This window comes from Pogonomyrmex barbatus, unplaced genomic scaffold (assembly GCF_055798465.1).
Source record: "Pogonomyrmex barbatus isolate J1 unplaced genomic scaffold, ASM5579846v1 scaffold6, whole genome shotgun sequence".
NCBI lineage: Eukaryota > Metazoa > Arthropoda > Insecta > Hymenoptera > Formicidae > Pogonomyrmex > Pogonomyrmex barbatus.
The window spans coordinates 9,956,938-9,983,510 of NW_028297160.1; the positions used below are offsets into that span (position 1 = coordinate 9,956,938).

Consider the following 26,573-nt stretch of genomic DNA (forward strand, 5'->3'; position numbering starts at 1 on the left):
GGACAGGTGGATTCTTAGAACGATATTCGCAATTTGATCATGGGTCCGAGACTGTTTCGGAAATCCAGCCTTCGACTCGTGATTGCGCTCGAAAGGATCTTAAACGCAAGATCAGATTATAAATATCGATGATAATCTATTTTTTTTTTCATTTAATATTATTCAAAGTTGCGAAACTTTATCCGTCCAATGAAATGATCGTGTTTAAAATTATAAAATGACAGTATAGTCATATACAGTATTTTAAGTTTGCATTTGAACGATTTTAAATCGGGCTAATATCAATAAATATCAATTTATAGAACGAAATTTGTAATTAGATTTTGTATTCATACACAAGATCATTCAAAATTTTAAAATTTCGACAAAATGATCGTATAGCGTCTTGCATTTAAGATGATTTTAAATAAAAGCTCGAACTATGAATAGGCATCTTTAAGCCAATCGCCTAGTCGCGTGATTTTGAAAACGAGATGTTCATCTAAGTGCACCGCGTGCATCGTGACTGTAAATTGAAAAAAAATCTGAAGCTTTGTTCCGGTCGATTAATTTACCGTTGCGTAACCCATTGTATATTTCCCAACCCGTATATATTTCGTCTCTTCACGGTCCAACACTCGGGACACGTGAAACTTTCGGACTCGCGGCTCTCAAAATTACATCGCACGCGGCGAACAGCAGGTAGTGCGAGGCGCGAGGAAGTGCAGGTGCAGCTGGCGCGCGCGAGTGCAGGTGAACCGTACCACGGGTTCGATACGTCTTCTTTTTCCTTCCTCATCGATGGATCTCCGTCCTTATTGGGACGAAGTGTCACGGTTTGCTTGTCACGCGAGCTCGTCCGCTTCGGCGATGACGTACGACGTGTAACGCCATTGGACGGTGGTGCGATCGGTGCAGCTGCCAGCGGCGATAACCTCGGCGGTCGCGCCGACTCCTCGCGTCGAGATCGGCGACGCGCAACGGGGCGTCCGCGGCATGTAACCGAACTTGAATGTGCATGTCCATGATATCAGTCTCCTCCTCGACGCATCGCGCGTGGCCGTACGACCACATCACGTCAAGCCTGTGTGATGATCCCCGTGACGGTGACGGTCAGCGAGTCGCAGTCGAAGCCAAGATTCCGGGACGTCGATAAGATCCTGATTTGTTGACGAAGGTGAGGGACGTCCGGCTCGGAAAATGACGGAGAGTCTGATAAACGAGTGGCTGACGGACTGCAAGGATGTCGCGCCGTCGGAGCTGCACATGTTCGCCAGGACGCTCTCGGAGGACAACGAGATCGTACGGGCGCTCTATGTGCTCTTGGAGGAGCGCACCAAGTATAGCGAGGTATATAACGAACATCTGGAGTCCAATCGAACTGGCATATTTGCAATTCAAAACTCTGCTTGTTACACTATCTATTGTTTCCTAGAAAAGATTGCGTTTGATATCAAATTTTTTATCACTGCATTCTAGATGAATCATATTAAAAAAAAGGTTGTAATCAATGATAGAAGAGGGGAAGATACGAATGCATGAGTCATATATAATTAATAATGACTATACCAGCAATATATTTATTTAGGGAATATCTTAATGTATAAAGTATTTAAATTTTAATAGATTTTATTCTAATCTAGAATTGTGTTGTTACAGTTAATGGACGAAGTGTGTAACCAGTTGTATAATTTTTATCGATCTCGGGAAATAGAGTTACAACGGTTTACTCTGCAATTTCTGCCGACATTAATACATATTTATTTAAATTCAGCTGCACATGGTGATATTAAGGTAAGATTTTACTTGTCTTGGAAACTGGAATATAGCAATGTAAATAATAGTATCTCCGTGACTTACTTATATCATTTGTCAATCATGTTTTGTGCTATCATATAATTAGCTATCATGTTTTGTCAATCATGTTTTGTGCTATCATATAATCATTATAATATTTAAGCAGAGTTATGTAAAGAACATATAACTTACATGATAAATAAACCTGTGTTATTCTGTTACAATAGAATTACAAAGTTAAATTTATGGTTTCTAGGATAGAGATTGATTTCTTATTATGTTATGATTCTCATGAGAAATTATACTGAGTAATATATATTTATAAGCGTTAAAATAGTACATTTGTTAATAGTAGTATCTAATTTTTAGAGTTGTCGCTCGCTTGAGACTCTATTAATTGGATTATATAATTTGGAAGTGGTTGATAAATCAGGACAACAAAAAGCGATCTCATTTAGACTACCATCTCTTGCTATGCTGTCTATATATCACGAGGTATGTTGATACAATGGATTTAGAAAGAGTAGAAGTAAATGCTTAATCAAATATATAGAAGATACGTCTTATATAATAAATGGATGATAGTAAGATTCCAGTTAATGTTCAGATTACATTTCTAGAATTTAAAGCATTAATGTTTTTTATAGATGTTATCGGAGATGTACTAAGTATCATTACTTGAAGTCGATCAGTTTGCAGAAATATTCTATTTAAGAAAAAAATATTATTTTACCAAACATTGCCTCTGGAGAAATAGTATTGAATGAGATAATCTTAAATGGAATTTTACTGTAATTTGTGTGACTTATTAAATATAATATTTAATATATAGAAAATATATTTAATTTATACATACATATAATTTTATTCAAGAATTTTATTCAAGAATTACAAGAGAATATAATTTTTCAAATTAATTTTTATATAGGTTATTAAATTTTTTTGGTAATTATTTAATGTAATATTCTTCTTAACAGCCTGCGAGTTTAGCACCAGCCTCACTAACGGAAAGCGCGGTACGTCGCTTTGAAGAGTGTAACTCGAAACTTGTAAGCTGGGGCCCATTGCAACAAGTAGAAACTTTAAATGCGCAAAATAGATTGAAAGTTATGACAGCTCTACTTTTTATTTATAATCAACAACTTGGATATATAAATAAATTTGCCTTAGAACAATTATGTAAAGTTGCAACAAAGTAAGTTTAGTTGTAATTCTTAACTATAAGAAAGCTGCTATTTTCATTTTCAAATATAATGCTATTTTATCTCTGTTACAGACTGGTTACTCAAGGGTTTATGAAACCAGGACATCATCAACGTTCCTCATATGGCAGTGAGTCTAGCTTTGTTCCAAGGCTTTTACCACGTATACCAGTATCCAGCCAATTTCTCTTGGAATTCTTGCATGCTGTATATTTTGCCATGTATGTAATGCATTTTGCAAATTTAACATTTTTAACTTTGATTTCTACGTTCTTATCGCTTCAATTAACACATCGATTTCGGCAAGACATGGTATTTCAATTAATTTGCTAATATCGCATCTTATATATCATATGTATATATGTATATTTCTTTATATATAAATAATGCTTTTATTTTTCTAGGTATAATGAATGCTGGTATGTAGGAAATCAAGCCATAGAAGATATTCATAATAGAGCATGTTATGAAGCATATCCAAACGTAATGTTAGTTACCAACGCAATACGCAATTCTGCCAGTTCTGGAGCACCAGGTAATGATTACTGTAGAAATGAATGATAATGAATACGTTATCTATTTAAGTAGGTTAAATATATTATACATAAGATTGTTCTTTTTGTTGCTCATTAAGGTCAACCGAGCGATGGACCAATTGGAATTAGTGTTGCATTGTCTCCAGCAACCGCTACACCAACCGTTTCAAAGTCTATGATCACAAATGCTTCCTTCCGTACTAAGAAATTACCAGGTATGTCAATATTTTTATATTGTGTTTATCTTTATTATAAAATATTAATCTTTTTACGACGACGTTTGAGAAAGAAAAAAATTGGCGATAATAACGAAATAAATGAATTGTAATTTGAGAAAATACACGAGTAATATTATTTGATATTACGTCTAAATTTATTATGCAAAATAATATATTTATGCTCATTTCTATTAATTTTTCTCTTTTCATTGGACATTAATAAAAAATTTATCTCCTGATGTTTTTGATATCGTGTTCGAAATTAAACATAATTATTGTGTTTTACGCAAGTTTGTACATTGGCGAATATTTCTGGTGAATAAAGGTGCTAAAATACTAACAACATTAATATCACAGCTATGTTTTTCTATTGAGATAGTTAACACGTATAAATAAAAATTTGATTGTGTGTTTGAATATTAGCTACCTTACACAATCTTCGATATGTACAACAGACATAAATGATACACAAGCGGTTATATTTGCATGGACATGAATGTAACGAATATTTTTAGGCCCAAGCTTGCATGTGACATCCCTCTGAGTTTTATAAAATTGCTGAATTGAAAATTGTTTTTGTTCTATGAATGAATAGTTACCCAAACAAGCAGATAGAGTAACCGCACCCATTTCTGGGAAAATCACGTGCAACGTATTATTTATGTTTCCTTTCATCTGTATTGTTTGATTTCCTTTATTGTAATTCGCAAATCATAAAATCCATATATAAATAATAAAATGCCGTTTCGCCGAATTCGTATGTTAAAGTGTTAAAGTATATATAATAAGTTAGAGAGTTGTAAAAAAAGTCCAAACAAATGTGGATTGCGCGTCTATGTCATTAGACGATCTGGATGAGAAGTTATTTGCGGTCGAATTGAGCAATTGTCAAGTCGAGAAGCAACAGCGGCCGGCAGTATCTGGCAGCGGCAAACGTCGTCCATGGCATTGGAAGCATGCACTTCCAAATTCGGTCGATAAGAAGGACACGAGCGTGGGGAAGGCGCAGTCCTCCTCCTCATTGGAAAGCTCCAGACGTGGAAGTATATGCAGCAGCAGCCAAAGCTCGCCGATAAAGTCCTCTCCCAAAAAGAACAAAGATCAACAGTCAAAGAAAACGATTAACGACGACGGCAGTCAAAAAGCACGAAAAGATAGCATGTGCGATTCCTCTTTTCCCGACGATAGATTAGCAGCCGCTAACGCGCATCTATATAGCTTGTTAGAGGAACAGGCTCTAGGAGAAATCATTCGTGAATCGGTGGAAAATGTATATACAGAAGGCAACAGTAGATCAATGAAATATTGTGCCACAGCTGCACTCTCGTCAAACACATGGTATTATCACTCCAGTTACAACACCGTAGGATGGCGTAAATCTCATCACGCTATGACTCTCTTCTCATCAAATTTACGATTATGTTTTTATTTGGTATACACTAACGCACACGCAGGAATGAGTTGTTGACTTATAATAATTCATGTGATCGTGGATGTATTCCTTTCAGAAATACCACTCCCAGCTATAATGAGACATACGCATAAAACAAAATCTAAACAGAAACCAGCACATGACTGGAAAACATGCATGTCGACACGGCACATTTATCTTCCCGCACCAAGAATTTCAAGTATACTGCTCGACTAGAAACTCTATTTGATGTTCCTTTCCTATTATTTTATTATATATCTTTATTGATGTTATTTAAGTATTACTTGCAATTTATCTTTTTTTATATTATAATTTTTCGCATTGTATATTCTTTAATTCAACAATGTTTCTTATTATTTTTAATATTTTTTACGAATATATATTTCTTGGATGTTTCACAATCTTATTTATAATTTATTTATAATACACCTATATACTGTAAAATTATATAATTAATGTAAAGAAAATTAAGACACTGGTTTACATGTTTCACAAAGTACCTTTCTTGTTTCCATTTTTTTTTTTTTTTTGCTAAAATTAAAAGTTTCTTCCCTCTATTGCGTATGCACAATGCAATTGATATGCTATTTAAATGCCCGATTTTATTAGTTTCTCTTCTAGACATAAATAAATTATATTTATGGCATAAATATTTCACACACATATAAATCATTATGTAGAATGTATATATATTTCTTTGCCTCTAAGATGCTTGTTAATTTTTAATATCGCTTTTATTATTGTCAACTCCATTTTGACGATAAAAGTTTCTCTTTTTATAATACAGGAAACATTTTCTTCTGCCTTCAGATGACATACCAATACAAGTTGTAAAAGATGAAACTACCGGAGAGGGTAAAAGTAACCTGGTGTCAATCATGGAGGAACCAGAAGCCACAGAACCGAACCGTATTGGTTCCATGAGACAATCAAAGGATCAAAAGACTGCCTCAAAGATTACGAATTTCCCTGTGCTCGGAAAGAAACCGAAAGAAAAAGAGGGAAAGCTAACGAAAAATGCTCATGTCACGTCGTCCGAGAAGGAGAAGAAGATAGGCTCTCAGGCAACGTCGAAAGAGAATATTAATAAAGGAAGTTTATCAATGTTAAATAATGAACAACCACCGGAAATTGACGGAAACATTAACGGATGTGCGATCCGAAAGAAAAATAATGTAGAAAATAATTCGATCATAATAGATCCGAATGTAGCGTTAATCGAAAGCGAGAGACTGGCGTTAAGTAGTGACGTTACCGATGGTAGTAATATAGAAAATTCTATTAATTTAAAAGCGCATAATGAAACAGAGTCTATGGGTTCTTCAATTCAAATCAGCTCTGTTTAATAACAATAAAAGGTGTAAAATATATAAAAATAGTAATGGGCTGAACATGTTAAACAAAGCTGTTTCCTTCCAGCTAGCGAAATCTTATTATAAATCCATGTATAACGTATACACGTTGCCTTTTCCTAGAATTATTTAAGATCACACGCACTATTTTCTCAACAATGATACATATATATTACCACTGCATTGCGATATTTATAAGGATCATATATTTTTCTTGACATGTAGCAAAATTTTAGTCAGTCCATTACTGTACTGATCTCCATGGTGAACCTAAAAATGGGAGAGGGAACAATATGAGCTAAAAGTACATGGTTGTTTTATTAAGTGTTTTGTGCATATCGGTGCATATTGACTAATTTTTGTAATAAAATCTATAATTTATTCCATATATTTTATAAATGTACGTCGCCATATATGGTATTGTAACACCTCTTTATTCAGATACAGTTATCGAGTTTCACTTTTAGAGATTATAGATCATTATAAACGAGAAAACAAGTATTATCATAATGCAATACATGTGGATATATATATTTATGTTTGACCCAGATGTGTGCCTTGATGTAGTGTAGTGAATCTTTCTCTCTGTAGTTTCAAATATATATGAGTAATAAATTTGTGTCCAAAGATATTTACAGTTATCACAAAAACAGCATAAAGTGAAGAGTTGTGGTAGGAGGAATGAAACGGTGTGTTTAAAACACAGCTGCGATTTATAATTATAAACAGGATGAATAGATACTATAAATTATCAAGCATATCTGGGTTGAATAATAGAAACCTGCTATTAATTTTGTCATAATTGTTCCAATATGATATTAAAGATTCATGACGAATTATCTGTTTTGCAAATAGTTGATATATATATTAATATAAATATTGATATATGTATATATGATATATGTATATATGATATATATATATATATATATATATATATATATATGTGATTGTTGGAAATAATTACGAAATTCAGATGTAAAGAAAGACTTTATTCTCACGTGAATGTTGACTCACGTTCAAAAAGGTCAACTAATTGGGAAAAATATGCCATTTACGCATGGAAAAATGGGAATTGGATAGTAGATATGTGTTTTATGATGAACTTCAAGTTCAACATTATTCTATATTTTATTCGTGCGAATTTCATGATTTATACGAAACCATGATTTCTCTGTTTTGATTCTAAGCATGGTGCATCCAGTTAATGACGTAGAAATAAAAAGTGACAGTCATGGCTTCCAAGCGCAATTTTTGTCCACATAAAAAAATAGAATATTTTTATAAATTAACATGTGTGTTAAAAACACATATGTAAAAAGATATTAATCTATTTTTGAAGTCTTCAAAGTCCCACTTCACTTTGTCTTTGCGCATCTCTTTTTTTTTACAAGAGATGTACAAATATAGACATAAAGTTAGCGAGTGGAAAAGAGGTGCGCCAAAGACCGCAGCGCGTGCTATGCTACTTTACATGCTAATTAGATCTTTAAAAATTTCGCTGAGGAAAAATCAATTCCATAAATTCCTCAAGGACATTATAATCAATTCCCACCTTTTTATGCTCATTCTGAGTTCACACAGAATATATCAAATAACTTGTGTAAATATTACAAATAATTAATTATGTATAGAAAAGAAGAAAGTTTGATTCAAATGTAAAAGAATCGTAATATATCGAGAATTGCACTTGTTAAAAATAAGTCGAAATGTTCCAAACTGTGAAACAATATATCACGAACGAGAAATGGAGTCAATGCTTGTTTGAAGGTCAATGATTAATTATTCTATGGCCTATATTGTATTATTAATTAAAATATGACGTATGGATTGTAAAAATACATTGAAGTTATTTGAAAAAAAGTTGATAACAGCAACGGTAAAAATAAATGCCATTTTATCTCTGACCCTTTACACGATAATTTCTTTTAGTTGACATGATGAAAAATCCTTTAAGATACACATTATGTTATATTATCGATAATATAATTTGTATACAATCCAATTTTATTTTTATGTGGAAACACACATGAAAATTACTTTTCACACACATACATCTTTGTATTATTTAAATAAAATTATTTTAAAAATATTTTCTGAGTTATACAGAACAGTGTGAATTATAGTGAATGTTAAGTTCTTCTTCATTATTTACAGCGTTAAGAAATCTTTGACCATATTTTTTAAATTTACACATCCTGATTTTTGATTTTTAAATTTTTATGCGAACGCTTCTCTATTCCAATTTTAGAATATTAGATTTTTTCGTGCTGTGTGATTTGTGAATAATTCAAGTTGCTTTTAGACGATCAAGATTAGTTGCTGTCGAAATATCGCTTACGGAACGCTTTTTAGAATTTCACGAAGTGAAATCTGCAATTCAGGCCGACTATCAGTTTTGCAGATTCGCAGCTGTAAATTCTCGGTCTGACCACGAAAGGGAAATAAGTAGCTCTCCATTATACGATAGCTAAGGAAGACAAACGTACGGATTATCCCGCTATCTTTCCTCTGCCCGTGATTCTGCCCGCATCAGTGACGTCTTTTGTCACAAGATTTGTGACTTATTTGTTTCTTATCGTCGCATTTACATTGTAAACGCGTCATTGAAAGATACACCGAATTTTTAAGAGATTCCAAAACAATAGAGACGGGAAACATTTTTCAGACGAGATGATCCTAAAGGAACGAACATGTAAATTCAGTCCGGACGACCAAAGAATGAGAGGATAGATCGCTAAGAATGTTGGCACATAAGAATTTCAAGAAGTACCTTGAAATTCCTCTTCCTACTACCTTGGATTTTCATCCCTAAGATTTTTAATATTTTTGAAAGATTTTAACTGCCTTAGAACCAAAGAGTTCGTCCTTCCTGACATTTTGACCTCTCGAGGCTTTTAATTTTTCTTCTTTTCTCCGGACGTCACGTCGTAAAATTCGCTCCGTTTCCGTACAAAACTGCGTTTCTCACGTTCCAAATTTTGATTCAAAAAATTGGATCTTTTGTCGACATTGCGCGCATCGACATGTCGACCGCTACATAACGCAATTAATACGCGGACTGAACGTGACGTCTATCAATTATTATCTGGGGATGACAATTAATACCCAGAAATTTCGGTCATAGCGGGGATAGATTATTAACAGATGATATAGTTATATCGCAATGACAAGCATGACGAGTTTGGCAATATTGGTTTCACACTACAGGAAACACATTGATAGATCGGTCGATTTCAATAGAACACCTTTTAAAAACTTGATAAGATACAAACTATGCGCAAACACAAACTTCCATTAATAAATCTGCCACCCGAAACGGAATTTTTCGGTGTAAATTTTACCTTCGTCACGCTTCAATAATAATAACGTGTAAATTTAATTTAGAACATTTTACATACTGATATTCCATTTTACATTTAAATTTCTCATTTTTGGTTAAAATAGAATTTAATTGAAACGCAAAATAAAATGTTTCTAGTGCAATGTTAATAACGCCATTACTTGTGATCATTATGATTATTTGCGATGTTCTATAAATTTTATGCTCTCATTATTAATATTACGAAATTAATGCGAATTTTAGCTACTAAATTAATATAATTTATATAATACGATTTGTCAATATAGATTAATGTGTATATATACATGTATACATCGTTTATTCTAAATTATTCTAAATTAATATAATTTTGAAATCAGATGGAAGAGAGAGAGGAAACATTTACACGTTACATAATTCTTATTTATTGCTTTATTCATTATTTGTAAGCAAAAAGTATAAATATTTTAAAAATCAGTATAGAGAAAAATCAGCGGTAGCTTGGTATTCTACGACTCAAGCGTAATCCGATAAATCGATACGCCATTTAAAAGGGTGCAAAAAAAGTCGCTTCTCGCATAGAAGTAGCTTATGTGCAGTCTGGAAGCCCCTTTCGGAAGAAGGCGAGTCAGAATTCTCATGTTTGCGCGGCCCATTCAGCCGCGGTATCACGGCGGAAGGTACTCCTCGACTTCAAAGGGTCGCATTGCGATATCGCGCCGGCTTCACGGATTCCGCCGATCCGCCGGAATTACTACGTTCGCACGTCGGCGACGATCATAGTAGCTCTCGCACGCGTATCAGCATCCAGACCCCCCCCCCCCCCCGGCCAAAGCCGGGATGTGAAAGCACCCCTTTACCTCATCGACAAGCACCAGCGATCCGCTCGTAACGCGCCATCCCCCTTCCCCCTTGCCTCTCCCCCCCCCTACCCTCACGGAGGAAAATCCGTGGAAATTCCTGCTCGCGCGCGCGTGAACGTTTGCGACGAAGTTTATCGCTGTCGCCGTTCTCGGAAGTGGAATGATAATCAAATCACGCCGGAACTAACCGGAACTCGTGCCGGTAGAACGATGCGGAACGTGTGCGGCCGTTCCACAAACTCCGGAGTAATATGCAGAGTTGTTGACATCCCGCGCCGAGATAGGGGTTACTTTGAGAGAGGCGAGAGCACGTTTTGCGAAATGACGCACGCTTAATCCTTGATATCGCGGAATATTGCCGGTCTCGCAATTATCCCTCTTTTCATCTGTATTCGGAATACGTCCACGGGGAAGATTCATAAAGGGAAAGCTCTTTTTGCGAAATTATTCATCTCTAATACATGGAATTAAGAATCCACCTCACAATTCTCTTCTTTCCCCCTTTTAAATCTGTATAAGCGAAATAAAGATAAATGATAAGGACATGTGCAGAGCTGCGAAGTTTGAAGTATATAATCTTCTAGATCTCAGCAAAATCTATTTTATAAGGTTTTTTTCAATTTTTCACTCTTCTCGGATGCTTATTTATTCATATCAATTGGAAATTTCAAAACCCTGAAACTTTATACTGGGATTACAGTATATTGAAATTCTGTTTTGCGTTATGTTTTATTATAATTAAATATAATTAATACTAAATGCAATTAATTAATTAAAATAAAATAACAAAATTGACAAATTGACAAAAATTAAAATAAGTAATAAAAAAAATTTTTTGCAGCAAGCAATTTGCAAAATTGCCCTCAATAAATTTGACTAATTGCACTAATTAAAAAGATCGTTTTAATAATAGTATAAGCCATGACACACCTTATTCCATAGTAGATGTTCGCGTTAATTGAGTTAATTAAAATCAAAATCGATTTGAGGACTAAGTTTAGGACTCGGGACTCGACGTGAACCCATCGAAACTTTGCCCCGCCGTGAGCTGTAAGCCTATATCCGACCGACATTCTCGAGTCAAATGCCATAATCCATCTTCCTACCGTCATAGCAGTAGCAGTAAGGCTACATTCGTCAACGCTGCCATTTTGCACGTGGCAAAGGGCTAATCAAATGACTCTGATCGATCGAGTCAAATCGAGAGCGGACGCCACTCCGGCACGCCGGTAACGCATAAACGAAGGGCTCGCGGAAGTTTCGAGAGGCCCTTCCTCCGGGCCGAACACTCGATAATTCAACGAGCGAGCGATATCCGTATTCTTACGTGAAAATCAATACGGAACTACGGCGGACTTTCATTATTGTCGTTGTCGTCGTCCTCGTTGCCCCGTGATCCCGACGTTCTGCAGAGGCACGTCTATCTGCGTCTTCCTTTTTTATCAGAAGAAGAGAGCAATTGGGACAGAATTGGACACATCCGTTGTACGGACGTAGTCCGTAAAACACCGTTCGCAGGGGGTGGGCAGAAGCCAGCCGATGTAACTTCGCCGGAAGTACGGGGAGATTGTACCTCCTTTCTCCCTCGCCGTTGGCCTCCTCCTCGAAGTTTCCTCGCGCCTTCGCTTCCTTTTTCCTCCTCCGCCCTGGCAAACGATCAAGTCGTTGAGCTACGGGAATCCTTTATTGAAGATATCTAATTGAGATGGAGACCGCAAGGCGGAGAATGGCAAGATTGGTAAAGGGGAAAGTAACGGGAGTGTCGGATTGTCGCGCGTCTCGAATTACCGTGCCGTATTAGTATGTATGAAGTACGAAGACGTAGCTCCTCGCATCAATCCGCATTGCCCGAGGAAACCTCCGCTGCAAGTTTCAAGCTTCCGGCGTAGGTAGATCCATCTAGATCCCTTAATCTACGTCTTTTGCGCGAAATTGTTCGATTGAAGAGGAACATCTTTATTAACGCGACTCTCTTCCTGTACACTTAATTTAACGAATCGAGGATAGATTTAATCATGATCTTCTTTTCGTCAAAAAACGAGCAGAGGATTAACCTGAGATCCCTAGGATTCTCATAACGAGCTGTTAGCTTAATAAGCTGGATTTCGGAGTAGCTTTGAAAGGATTAAAAAACTGTTTTCCCACAAATATCATTATGAATAGAAAGAGAGACAGACGGGAAGAGAGAGAAAGAGAAAATTAAAAATCGGTTTTTATAAAAAAATAAATATTCTTAATTATAACATTATTTTGTAAATAAGCATAAATCTAACATCATATGTAAGGTAATTATGGTTTTAATAATTATAAAATATTTTCATACTTACCTCTCTTCACGATTAGTTTGTTATGTTCAAAGTGTAAGATTTTTATTGTGCAAAATGCAAAATGCATTCTTTAGATTTGAATTTTATTCATTTTGTCTTTATTAATTAATTAATCGGATAATTATATATGTCATTATTTACAATACAACGCGTTGACTTAAACTACGCGTTCAATAAGCTACACGGCTAACGATGGTAATTATTAAAGTAATATTCACATCGAGCAATTTACACGCACATGAATTATTTCTGCATATCATTTATATAAATTGGTATGAACTATGGATATTTATAAAAATTTAATAAAGAATTTTGATATGTACAAAATAGATAATAAGTAACATACAATAAATAACATACAAATAGAATATTAATATTTAATAAAAATTTAAGGAACTTGATGAGCAAACATTGAAGAAACCTAAGAATTAAAGCTTAAAAACTTAAAAAGCAAACTCATTTAAAATTTTACGATCAGTCGAGTCGAGCGTTTGAAAATTTTAAAATACATGGCTCAGATAAATTAAGTAACGTTTTTTACGATTGAGAGTTTCAAGAATATAATAATTAAAATTTTGCAAATTTATTAAACAAGTTATTATCAATATCCGCATACATCAAAATAAAATCTAACTAAGTAAAATCGTTATTTAAAAAAAGATAGCATAAAAAATCATTTCCTTTAACTCTTTCAAGCCCAAATTATTTTTATATACCATAGATTTGCTCCTTTAAATTTATACTTATATTTATATTTTATAATTATAATTTGATTGTAATATAATACAATAGTGTGTATCTCTGACAAATATAATACAATTTATTATATCATCATGCGACGATGGTTTAATGCACATTTCATATTATTTTACATTAAGTAATTATATTATAATTACATAACATAATATATTATATTACTTACACATTTATATGCATATATATGCATATATATATAACACGATTTCTTAGGAAATTATTTAAAATAATAATAAAATCATATAATTTTAATGATACCGCGTGCGGCGGTATCAGGGAACTGGAAAGAGTTAATGAGCCTTATCCCTTTACTCGCTTTTACATTAATACATAATTACAGGTGCAGGCTATCCGTGATCCGTGAACACGCTGACGAAGCACATTTTGATCTTGGAAAGCCTGTAGCCCGAGATCGATTTGCTGCTGGAAAGGGTGAATTATTCCCTAAGGGTTAATGAACGGTTCATTAATGACGCACTAGAACGCGATCGGTCTCGCTCGAAAATGCCAACCAACGTGATTAATCTAATGGATTAATTTTTCCGTTATTTCACTTGATACACCGAAATATGAAAAAATCGATATGTATGCCACGACTCTCTCATTAACATGCAAAACGATGATTATTCATGATGACTAAACAGATGCTTAATTAACTTTCATTCAGACTAATCATTATTTTAGCAATCATTCCAACGATCCTCAGGACATTCTTCAACGTTGAAAATTTCCAAAATTCGCCGTTGGAATTATCATACTCTCGACAATCGAGGGATTGCTCAATCGATCTTATTAATTCAAAAAACTTCTTTCAACTGTCGGTTTAAATTATTCATGGTATAAATTTACGAGTAAACTCTAGGTTTAAAAATTTTTTTTGCATCAGAATCAATATTATCAATAATGGACAAGATTTCTTCATGAATTTTATCTGATAGAATTCCGTATTAACTATTGGGGGAAACGTCGAGTTTCGCGCAAATCTGTGATTGATAGTCCTAATCCTCGACGAAGACGGTAAATAAATATTTCACAATGCAATGAAATCGTCAATTACAGAAAAGCCGGAAAAACCGTTTTAGTCCAGCTTTAATTTTCGCTTAAAGGTAACGTTACACGGTAACTTCCTCGGAAAACCTGCTCTTGTCGTCGAGGTTGATGACTATGGCGTGTGTCCTAGCGTGACCGGATTTACTTCTGGATTTGTCCTTCAAATCTGTTTCCTTGCCATCCTTCCCGTGACATACTTCCCTGCTGATGTCCTCGACGGCGTGCTTCGAGGATGTTGACACGACCTTATCTTTGCCGATTTTCCTCGACTCCGTCGTTTCATTATCCTTCGACGGATCCCGTATATCCTTTCCGCCGAGCCCATTTTTCTCAATACACGCACGACATCGATTTTCGCCCTGAGAGCTGTTTCCTAAACAGAGATAGAATTATCTGCCCGTACGGCTTTACACAGGATACAGCGCAAAATTAATACATCATCCTAAACGGCTACGAAGAGAAAGAGTGAATAAATAAAGCTCTCGTTTGGTCTTCCGGTTTCCGCAGTAAATTCCATTCAACGGCGTAATTTTCGGGCAGTTTGTTTTATAATGTCGTCCATTTTCCTTTCTCCGACCTTCCGATGCATCGGGAACAGTTTCCCCAGAGTGTTCTTGCCCTCTAATTTCCCACTTTAAATATAAATGAAATATGCGGGCCATATATATATACTGCTTTTGTCAGAATTTCTACTTTTTCTAATTTCATCCTTCGCCACCAGTTACGATCGTTCCTAAATCCTGTCGTTTTTAAACCGCAAAAAATTCCTCCGATTTTATTTTCGACCGCTAGCTCAGAGCACCGAATGTCTACGTATAAAATAAAATAAAATGTTTTTCTTCAGTTTATTTACGGAACTTTTATTGTAAATTTTATTTTTAACCGTGAACTAATCTTGTGAAAAACGATTACGATATATCTCACAGCCTCGCTGAGCTTCTCCCGAAAAATTCAGCACACTGTGTTTTTTCACTTTCACATGTTTTTTCAAATTTATTTCCTACCTGCGCGGGTCTGCTCCTGGCAAGCTTGTCCAAGATTAGTTTCCTTCGTCGACTTATTGAGATCGTTCAACTGAACGATGCTAGTTGAAATGGCCTGAATGGACACTTGAGCCTCGACTCGATTTGAAGCGTCCAGCATGGCTGCGAGCTTGCTGGATAACTCCTGATTTCCTAATAATATGTTTTTCTCTTTCAGTACTTCTAACTGGTTGAGCAAGCGGCGGAATTCCTCCTGGAAAAAGGAAATATCTCCTCGTCTTATTTATAAAAATTCTGATATTAAAGTTTTTAATTAAAAGTTAAAATTTTACGAAACAAAGATCTCAAAGGCGTCGATGATTCGAACGTTTCAAAGATTCCGATCTTTCAGAATTCCGCGAATTCTAAGGCTGGAATATTCTAGAGATTTTAGGCTAGCAAAACTTGAAAGTTTGGACGCTCTGAGCTTTACGAAGTTTACAGTTTGAAGGACTAGGATTCTAAAACTTCACGTCCGAAACTTCGAGGCTTTGTGATTCGAAGATTAGGATTACATTTCCGAGCGGCAGAATCAAAATTCGCTGAGAATCTAGATTTATCCGATTGATACTTAGGTAAGAGGAAGCTCACAGCTTTCGGATCTTCCGGCGCGAGGCGCTCCGGTGGAGAGGCGCTCCGGAGGATCCGGTGATTCCGGTTTACCCGGGGTGCTTACCGTGACAGAGTCGCTTTCTTCGGCGAAATTACCCTGTTGAAACGATATCGAGTTGGTCTGGTTGCTGGTGCCCTGCGGACGACTACTTTTCCCCAGGAACTTGCCGGTCGCACCGCAAAGTTTGCCGATCGTCTCCTCCTTCCCTCCGTCGCGGAACACCACGTAAGCCTTCGTTAAATGCGACGTATGTAACAACCAAACTTACACAGCACCGGGATTTCTATTCAAGCTAGTAGGAGGACTTTGCAATAATCTTGCGCGAGAAAGAGAGAGAGAGAGAGAAAGAGAGAGAGAGAGAGAGAGAGAGAGAGAGAGAGAGAGAGAGAGAGGAAAGCAAATAGAAAACGAAACGGAAATTGCGCGATTTAATCTCATTCGTGCCGATTGAATTTTAGCTTTATACGATACCGCAACTTCTATTTTGCTTTTTCCAATAAATCTCGAATAAAAAGAAAAATAATTTATTTATAGATAAAATATATTTAATAAAATGCTATCCCATTTTTATTTGCTTAAATGAAATTTATTCTCCTTGTAAAAATATTCTAAAAATTGCGTTAATTAAAAGCTATTTTTAGCTTTTTAGTTTTTAATATCTGATATTTCGAAAAAAATTGGAATTTCTGCAAATTTTTCGAAAAGAGGGAAAAAACAATTGGAAATTTGCTAAAATATCTGCCGTTAAAATAAATTGTAAATACATTTAAAACATTTTGCCGGTAATAAATGTACAACCATTATACTCGAATCGATTTATCGGAAGGCAAATAGGAGATAGTAAAATTTGAATTTTACGAGAGTTTTGAAACGAAGTGATCGATACATCGAGGTAACGATACGCGTCACGCCGTAAAACATAACGATTGTCATGCAGTAAAACCTGTAATAAATAATATTTCTTACTTTACTGCCGAATATCAGGCAGAGCAGCAATGTGACGGTAAGCTGGGTATGGCAGAAAAATATGATGTACAATAAATCCGGATTGGCCGGCGATTGCAGGAACAACCTGCAGCAACGGGAAAGAAATTATTCAGAGCTGTTAGCCGCACGAAGCGCTATCGTGACGTAAGAACGGGCCGCTATACCGTGAGTGTGAGTGTCCTAGATCTTCCGCTATTTTTATGTGTTTCTCCATATCCCGCCAATTTAAATCGTATCTTTAAATCGAGATGTCACAATGACGAGGTTTGTCCCCGAGGTTTTTCCCCGAACGTTGAAAGAACATCCCCATCAAACCATTTCCTCCTCCCACAAGTAAGTGTACTAATTTTCCTATTTACTATTGACTTGAATACAATGAATGAACCACTGTGTAATATAACGTAATTGATATACATATAGGCGTGCTGGTCGAGCCTTGACTGCATATTCACAGTTGGTTCAACTTCGATCAAATCAGTCTTGTGCTATTGCTGTTTTGAGCGTGATCACGTTTTGTAATCTCGTTACGTCTGCGATCCAGCAAACTACTCGAATAGCGGTATCAAATTTTGTGCGAAGCAAACAAAATCTGCCACCGAGATATTTTCATCTTTCATCAAAGTTTATAGAGATAAGCTTATCATTGAAGCGTTATCACTACTGAAAATATAAAAAAAAAAAAAAAACTGTAATCGATGAGATAAGCGCACTTATATCGGAAGTGACTTCCAGTATTCTCAATATAGTTACGATCAATAGAAAAAACGTTGGAACTGTGTAACTTCCCAAGGGTCGCATTTTGAAGGAAATAACTTGTAATTTCAGGTGAGTCCGATGTATATTTAAATAAAAAAGTACTTTTAATAGAATTACTTTTGGGACAAATCTCGTTGATTGCATCAATTTTTAATAACACTTGCATGCAAACACTTCGCATAGAATTGAACGGAAAATTTGACAGAGAAAAGGCTATTGAATTCGTTAACGAAAGCAAAACTCGCGCGTCACAATTGCGGCATGAAATTTTGAACGTTAAAGATTGAAACAAGTCGCGATATCAAATTCCGTTAGAGAAAGGTCGATTAAAAATTCGTCAAAGAACCCGTCATTAAATTCCAGTTAATGTGAGACACGTTGGGAAAAAAAGAAAAAAAAAATATTAACGCAGAATTTACACTTAAAATAAGGATCGCTTTCAGTGCACTTGCATTATGCATTCTACGGTTAAATTGTTGAAATATAAAATTCCGAGGAATTTAATTATATTCAAATATAAAAGAAAAATCATCCCATTTCTGCATCGCCGAGCGGTAAACTGGCGATTAAGAAAATTGTTCGGATATATAACGTTTGATGGGGTTCTTTCAACATTCGGGGATAAACGATTTCGCGAATAATCTCGCGTTACGAATAATCACGAGCGCGAATGAAGCCTCGCGAGTGCTTCCCGGACGAGGGCCGTAATCGGTCATTCCGAATAATGAACGGATGGAAAAAAGGGGTGGCTCTTGTAGCGCGAACTTACATTGAAACGTTGAGGAAGACTGATAGTAGAAATTCGTTGTAAATCGCCATTGAAATGAATCGACTCTCATTAAACTCCGATGGAGTCTTTCTTACTACGATGCACAACCGGATGCCCCACACGAGGAACATCACCTCGACTGAAATCACCAGTGAAATTCCAAGTCACATTAGTCACAATAAGAAGCTTAATGTTTTTCGTCCCGGAAAAGGGACGGCCCACAGAGCCGTAGCTGGAATTATTCGTGCGGCCGAAATATTTTCCATTTCCGCTCTCGATTCGCGTAAGTCGAAGCGAACGCCAATTCTCGCATGCCACGTCCCAGTTACGACTCTGTAAACCTGTAGAGAGGGATCGATGGGATTGGTCCGAGCAATTACGTATTCTCCGAGTCGAAGAATCTCCTCGGTGAATTGTCAGAGGGATAACGCGCAATGTCGGATAACTTTACACTATTTGATGGGTTATCCGCGATTAAACTCGCGACATGTAAAATTCCGGCATTTATGGAATTACGGGTTGCCTTCCTCGAAGCCGTGTAAAAATACGAGGTACACGGCGAGGGTATTTGCGTGAGATCTTACGGATTAGCCGTTTCTTCGTAGGTCATTATAGGTAAAGTAATGCCTCTTGCGTTGCTCTCTGACGACAGATGAATGCAAATTAGGTATAATGCGGGGTTTCCCTCGCAGCCAGTACATACTACACACACACACACACACACACACACACACACACACACACACACACACACACACACACACACACACACACACACACATTATCCATCTTGATTTAAAATCGCGTTTGACTATCTGCAATATTACTAAATCAATACTGTGCTCACATGTGCACGGCCCTCCGATATTACATATTATATACGTGTATATATATCGTATATCCCTAATACGCCCTAATCCTTCATAATGCCGTATTAACTGTGCGTACATGCATGCAACGGTCGCTAAATGCCTCTAATTTAATATAAATTAATTTGATATACCGCCAAGAGCAATTTTCCGGCGGGCGGGAAGCGTCATGATAGAGACTCGATAAATATTTTACAATGTAGACAGAGGCACACGTAAACTGACAGCGGGGATGGGTAATGCGGACTAATGCGGCCTGCCACGTATAATGCGGGAACTTATGGATATGGCGAAGCCCGTCGAGATACTCCGTCAGACGGATGCCCACTTTCACGCCTCATTTACACGGTACGTCCCGGAGGTGCTTCGCGCATTTTTGTCCCCCCCTTCCTCCCCCTCCCCCTCCCTCCACGGCTAAACAAGATTCCTAGGCGAAAATTCGGGAGGGGACGGGATTCTCGACTTATTTATTTTCGAGCATCATCCATCCTCATAGCTCTCACCTCTCGCGAACTTTCTATATTAAATATTTCAGTAAATAAGCTTGAGTGAGCGCGCGCGAGCGAGCGCGAGCTGAAGGCGCTTGAGGTGAAAAGCGAGCCCCGGAGTTTAATTCATCAGAAACTCTCTAACTTTCGATCGCATTCTTACGTGCGCGCGAGGGATCGATCATTCCATAAAAGGAAAGTTAATCCAATGCCGCCTACTTCCTACGGTACGGACGGTATACACGGGCTAGCTCCCGCCGTTCATATTTCACCGGAGCTTCACGATACAGTTTGCAGATTACGGAAATCTGCGGGAAATCGAGGCACGGCGAAGGATTAAGCGAGGCGATATCTCTTTTTCCGCAACAAAAATGTAGCGATGCGCCCTGTCACTCACGAGTAGTGAAGCTGTGGTCCCACCAGTCAGTCCGGCAGAGATACGCTTTGAGATCGTCGGCGGTCCGCGCGACGATCACGACGGGCGGCGCGACCAGGGTCCTTATGCTCAGGAACACGCTGAACGTCAGGACGATGATGCCGAGCCGCTTCAGCAGGCTCGCGTCCGTTATTTTCACTGCCTTCGCCGATTTCACGCGGAAAATGACGGATATCCTGCGGGAACAACATCACGAATTCGTTTTTCATTTTGATTCTCGTAACGGGGATAAATCCGCGGATTTGTTTTAAATATTGATTTTTAAGTGGAATTTTAAAGTGGAATTTTGTAAATCTATTGATATTCCGTAGGCACAACACCCCTGATATTGATGGCATTCTTATATTTTTTGCAATGATAACAATCGAGTATAAATATCGAGTATAAATATTGCATGAATCATATTCATGTAAAAGCTATGTGTGAAGGGATCTCTTAAAAATTATGAGAAGATATATAAATTAATCATTTTTTCAAGAAATTTTCATATTTCGGTAGTTTAGTTAAACTAAAAGCATCATAAAATAATCAAAATGTATATTGAAAAACACATTTACGCTAAGAAAAATCTTTTGTTCCGCGAACTAAAATTTTGCTGAAACAATACGGTAATTTGATTAAAATTGGATTTTGTAGTTTTGTCCGATAAATGTATCGAAAACTATTTAGTTACCATAAACTATTATCTTTTATAGTACAAACAAATATTATTTGTTATTTAGATTTTATTCCTATTACTATAATGCTTTGCTGTAATGCTTTATTACAGCAATCAAAGGATGTTAACAAAATCAATTTTTTTTTTTCGTTTTTTTTCTTTATACAGCGAGAGTTTTTCAGTTATCACATGCACCCAATCATTTATCAGATTCATATTTATGAAAATAACAGCTTTATTATGTACAAAATTTTATATATTGAACTAATGACTATGTGAAGTAATAAATACGTTATATTTCTACAATATTTATCACATAAAAAATCTGTATGACTAAGCATAAATTGTCGCGTTATGACGAACCAAGAGAAAGCGGAAGTCGTATACTGCTTACTTCTATTTAAATTATATTACATTTAATATAATTATATTATAGTTTCATTATATCTTTTTCCGTTATATAAACTTTATATTTTATTTCATAAAAAAACAAAATTATACTTATTATCTTAATTTATATGAAATAAAATTTTATTATTATGCACAAGGAAGTAAATTGAAAATACATGCTTCACACATAAGGAACAAAATCGTTCACAGAATAAAGCGGAAGAATATATTTTGCAGAAGCAACTAAATTTTCCATTATATAGAACAAAATATTTAATTGCTGCTCCTAACTAAACAGTTCTTCCAAAGAAGAACACTAAGTTCCTTTTCCTAGTGCACAAGAGCATTTATTAGAAATCCTTTAGAATATCCGTTGAAAAAAAAAAAAAAAAAAGAAAAGAAAGGAAAAGAAAAGAAAACGACAGAAGTGTACTCGACGGTAGAGATTCGACGAATGAGAAGGACGGCTTTTCGCTTCAAAGGCGAAAAACGTATAAAAAAGATATTCGCAAAATGGGCAAAATGTTGCGATGTAACGTAATCGAACGATGAAGCACACTTACCGCCAGGTTTTGAGCATGAGTGCCCCGTATGTGAGAGAAAAGCCAATTTCTCGTAGCCATACGCGCACGGTGCATGTGATGATGTTTGGCCTGGGGTACATAACTATGGTCTGCAACAAGCGAACGCAAATATATATTCTGCAAAACGATGCTGCCCCCGACGAGCAAATTCCGACGTGTGTCGTGACGTTGCCGCACATCTGCGCCGCACACGCCCGCCCAGGTGTTCATCCCATTTCTGTTAATCGTAATAAATTTTAACGACGTCATTTCGACAAATTGCCTCATTATAGCATTGCCGGTATTCTCGGAATACGTAATTACATAATTAGAATATAGTATTTAAAGCACTTTCGATACACGCTTTTGGAGCCGCGATGAGAACGAGTCATTGATTTCCCTTTGGCTCGTCGTATGCGCGCGTATTATTTATGTACGCGGCTAGGGAGTACGCGAACATGTATTCCTAATGACAAAATTTATCATTAACTAATATCTAAATAATTTATGTTTAACACAGTAAATATACGAAAATGATATATTATGATGTATCGCGATTGATGTTATTACGACAGAGAGATAACGCATAAATGTAGTTGTTAGAACGTTAATGCATATTTAACGGGCAAAAATGTCTATTTCGTCGCTCGAATTTTTCAATCTCAATTCGCGCTATTTTCATTCTCCGAGAATAAAAAATACAGAAGAGATATAAAAAAAAAAATAATAATCTTTTCTTTGTGATTAAAATTATTTCAAGATATTTGATGGAAAAATCTGTCATTTTCAATATCATAATCGTAAAAATAATATCTGAATAATGTTGATAAGTTCGCTATGAAAAGATACGGCAAAAGAATACAGAGAAAAAAAAAGAAGACCAATATTTTTGCTGAACGAGCACTTCGAAGCGATTTTTCTTTTGTGTTGTAACACGACTGTCTGGCATCGCATAAATTTCGACTCCGGCATGAATTCATAGACAAGTTAGAATTCACGGAAACTTTAATGATTTTCGCAGAAAAATAGCGCAAAAATTGAGTAAGGTAAAATTTTACCGAAATATAAGAAATAAATTTATTAACGATAACAGAGCGTGTGCGCAATTTAAATAAATGTGCATTCTCTCATTAGATATATTCGCGTTTATTAAAACCGTGACCACGCATAATAAAAATTAAAAAAAAAAAAAAGTGTACGCGTAATGAAAAATATAATAAATTCTCGTCTTCTGGAGCAATTGCGCCGTAATTTCTCCTTTTTTTTTTCACTCGAAAATAAAGCTCGAACTCCCGGAAATATTGCAAACTTGCGAAACAGTTCTGTCTTAATAAGACGAGCTCATTCGAGGGTGGGAACAAGGAGAAATTACGGGCGGTTCGCACGCACCACAAAATTCGATGGTGGCTTCGCCGACTTTTCCGAGGTGTATCGCGCCGATTTACACCGGCGGCTCTCGCTCGGTGAGATATAATACTGAAGTTTAGTGAGAAACGGAAGGCAGTATCCCCCCCATAAGCGAGCAAATGACGCCCCATTAAGAATAGTACTTCGAGTTTAAGGGGAAGCCGTCCGGGGAGTTCGTACCTCGTAAGAGCAAACATTACGTAGGCACATTTCCACCCTACGAGCTTTCCAACTTGGAGCACTCGAAATGTCTGCTGCACCTTGATACTAACCCCTTCACGGCCGCGCCATTACTCCGCCGAGAGAAAAATCACATCGCCATTCTGACAGAAAGGGTCACGTTGCCAACGCTTACATACGGCGTCCGTGGCGAGAGTCGCGAAGATTTGTGTGACCGTCTAGGTGCGCGTTTCAATATTTCATATGTTTTTATATATATATATATATATATATATATATATATATATATATATAAAAACAGGATATTTTTGGAAGGGACGTTAGCGTTATATTTTATATGAGAATTCGCAATTTCGCCCTTTCCGGACAGACTGTGCCAACATTTGGTTTAATTTTTGTTTATCCGAATGTCAGGCGGGACTGGGAAATTCGCTGGAAACGGACTTGTTGTCACTTGAGTTAAACTTCCGTAGTAAATCCTACAATCCTACGTTTGAGACGTATACTGTATACAACTTTGTTGTAAGTGAGTGTCACATAACTACTTTCTTGCACAAACACCTCTCGTAAACACCGAATGCCTGCGCTAGTTCCTATTTAATTACTGCAGTTTAAAGTTTATCATTTAACTGTTTTCTGCAACCGGATGATACTGTTGCGTGTAAATGTGTTGTAAACTAGCTCACATCTTGGTGGTGGTTGACTAAAATAAATTATTGACTGATAAATTATTGATTTATGCGTTTATAAATTTATGCAATTATATTAATAATGTAAAATAATAATATAACGATGACTTAAAACGCACCTGGAAATAATGTCGATTATATTTTCCCGGGCTTTAGAAAGTCCTTGCAAAAATATTAAATTGAAAATTACATCTCTGCAAGAAGGTTTTTTTAATCACGAGAAAAAGAAATCTGAGACGAGTCGCGGTGGATGTAAAAAAACTCATTTACTTCAATGTACGCTGTAAGGAACGAATTTCGACGTGATTTTTCTACTTTCGAAATAATATGATTGCATGCTCTAATACGGCACAATACGACGACTATTTTAATTCCTTGCTTCGAGGTATCTCGAGTAATGACGTAAGCCGTTTCGTAAGGCGAGCGATAAGATGGATTATCAATCTAAATCAAATATTTAATTGAGAATTTCAACTTCTCGCGGCGTTCCTCAAACATCACAATTTCAGATCGTTCCGTCGAGGACGAACGGAGGAGATCGTGCATACATGAGAGATTCCTGGAGTTTACGTTTATACAAATGACTTCTCGTCGACGGGATCCGTTCTGGGATTCGATAAAGCAGGTTTGCGAAATGTGATAGAAATCCTGCTATCAACCCGATATATCACGTAAGAACGTGCGCGGAATACGTATCACGGCAGCTGTCACTAGGGGTCAAAACCCAGAACAACTCGGAATACGACGTCGAGAATTATTTTACGTCGCTACGTGATCTATGCGCTGTTGACGCAACGGGAGGGGGGGGGAGACCGGAGGGAGAGAGGGAACAACTTTGACGACGCCGGCATAAGCCGGATGCTTCATCTGGTAATAATTCCCGTATAATAAGTGTAATAACGAATAATAACAAGCATCTTCCTCTCGCTCCACCAACATTGGCACTCGGAGCGCGCGTCGCACCCTGCAATCGTGCGAGAGCTCTCTCTCTCTCTCTCTCTCTCTCTCTCTCTCTCTCTCTCTCTCTCTCTCTCTCTCTCGAAAGAGATAGAGAGAGAGAGAGAGAAATCTGATTAATGGCTTAATTACAAAGATCTCCAATTTAACGCAGTTAAAATAACTGCTTCATAACTCGGGAGAGATGCTTCGGAAATTACAGAGATCGGTAATTACCGCCGAGATAGAGAGAAAGCGGGCGCGGATTACGATTTCTCACACCCAGGGAATTCCGGTGGTCATCGTCCCTTCGTGCCGCGTGGCGGAAGGATACCGCCGTACATTCGGCACGTCCGCTTTAATTAGCATGAGGCATGAGGGCCGTTAATAACTGATGAATACGCACGGCGCGCGCGCTAGCGACCGATGCCCGCGACGATACGGCGAATTATGCGTTATCATAACTGGCGCATGGAGCGCTCGCATATATTAGGGCTGTGCAGTCGTCGTAACAGATGCGGGTTGCTGCCGCGCGACAGCGGCGGCGGCGGGACGCTGCGACTGCGGCTGCGGCTGCGGAGGAGGCGCCCGCGCGCGGTAAGCGCACGTGCGAGGAGGCTTTGTTATCGGACGGCGACGCTACCGGAGACCCTCATGAATATGAAACGCCCCGGGAAAGCGGGATGTGACGCGATGTGACGCAACGCTAGGCGAGGCGTGATGAGGCGGGGCGAGACGATACGGCGCTCGTACTTACCGTGCAGTATATGAAGAAGGCACCCAGGACAATCACGCGCAACAATACCGGGCTGGCCGCCCGTACCACCTGCAACAAATCATTTCGCTCGTTCATTCACGCGTCGCTGGCTTGTGAAACCCCGCGCCGGGGCTCACATGGGGCGGCAATGTGCCAGGGAGCCGAACCGCGCGGTAAATAAAATCACCGTCCCGGCGAGAGCAACGGGCGGAAGATCGC

At 37.2% G+C, this 26,573-nt stretch overlaps 2 protein-coding genes and 1 long non-coding RNA gene across 22 annotated transcripts in view; 2 read left to right on the top strand and 1 right to left on the bottom strand.

Annotated features, from left to right (window-relative positions):
• The first annotated feature begins 412 nt into the window (after positions 1 to 412).
• Hyccin (PI4KA lipid kinase complex subunit hyccin) lies at positions 413 to 8,423 on the top strand. 2 transcript variants are annotated; one of them, XM_011647864.3, is made up of 9 exons: positions 413 to 1,329; positions 1,639 to 1,773; positions 2,146 to 2,271; positions 2,754 to 2,971; positions 3,053 to 3,199; positions 3,383 to 3,513; positions 3,613 to 3,729; positions 4,578 to 5,070; positions 5,975 to 6,162. In XM_011647864.3, coding segments are annotated over exons 1-9 (1,518 nt in total). In that variant the 5' UTR covers positions 413 to 1,179; the 3' UTR covers positions 5,976 to 6,162. The 2 variants fall into 2 exon arrangements, with proteins under 2 accessions (XP_011646166.1, XP_011646165.1); XM_011647863.3 differs by lacking the exon at positions 4,578 to 5,070 and having other exon boundaries at positions 468 to 1,329; positions 5,975 to 8,423.
• A 4,671-nt stretch (positions 8,424 to 13,094) lies between these two features.
• LOC105432882 (uncharacterized) overlaps positions 13,095 to 26,573 on the bottom strand; it is an 87,253-nt gene continuing 73,774 nt past the window's right edge. For all 6 annotated transcript variants that reach the window (XM_011647862.3, XM_089082555.1, XM_089082553.1 and 3 more), the window contains 8 exons: positions 26,355 to 26,423; positions 22,386 to 22,495; positions 20,736 to 20,950; positions 18,982 to 19,120; positions 17,436 to 17,541; positions 16,533 to 16,700; positions 15,839 to 16,070; positions 13,095 to 15,207 (listed from right to left, as the gene is read on the bottom strand). In XM_011647862.3, coding sequence (XP_011646164.2) covers positions 14,897 to 15,207; positions 15,839 to 16,070; positions 16,533 to 16,700; positions 17,436 to 17,541; positions 18,982 to 19,120; positions 20,736 to 20,950; positions 22,386 to 22,495; positions 26,355 to 26,423 — 1,350 coding nt within the window. In that variant the 3' untranslated portion in view covers positions 13,095 to 14,896. The remainder of the gene's footprint in view (positions 15,208 to 15,838; positions 16,071 to 16,532; positions 16,701 to 17,435; positions 17,542 to 18,981; positions 19,121 to 20,735; positions 20,951 to 22,385; positions 22,496 to 26,354; positions 26,424 to 26,573) is intronic.
• LOC105432879 (uncharacterized) overlaps positions 17,871 to 26,573 on the top strand; it is a 39,210-nt gene continuing 30,507 nt past the window's right edge. For 6 of the 14 annotated variants that reach the window (XR_016140675.1, XR_016140676.1, XR_016140677.1 and 3 more), the window contains exon 1: positions 17,871 to 18,281. This is a non-coding gene — a long non-coding RNA (uncharacterized LOC105432879). Of the gene's footprint in view, positions 18,282 to 25,267; positions 25,287 to 26,573 lie in introns of those variants that run through there. The other 8 variants (XR_016140687.1, XR_016140685.1, XR_016140678.1 and 5 more) reach the window with 7 other exon arrangements.

Bases quoted from the DNA above. Each gene is read 5' to 3' on its own strand.
- Hyccin (XM_011647863.3), top strand. From the start codon at position 1,180: ATGACGGAGAGTCTGATAAACGAGTGGCTGACGGACTGCAAGGATGTC. The intron at 1,774-2,145 runs GTAAGATTTTAC...TCTAATTTTTAG, and splicing joins CTGCACATGGTGATATTAAG to AGTTGTCGCTCGCTTGAGAC. The intron at 2,972-3,052 runs GTAAGTTTAGTT...TCTCTGTTACAG, and splicing joins TTATGTAAAGTTGCAACAAA to ACTGGTTACTCAAGGGTTTA.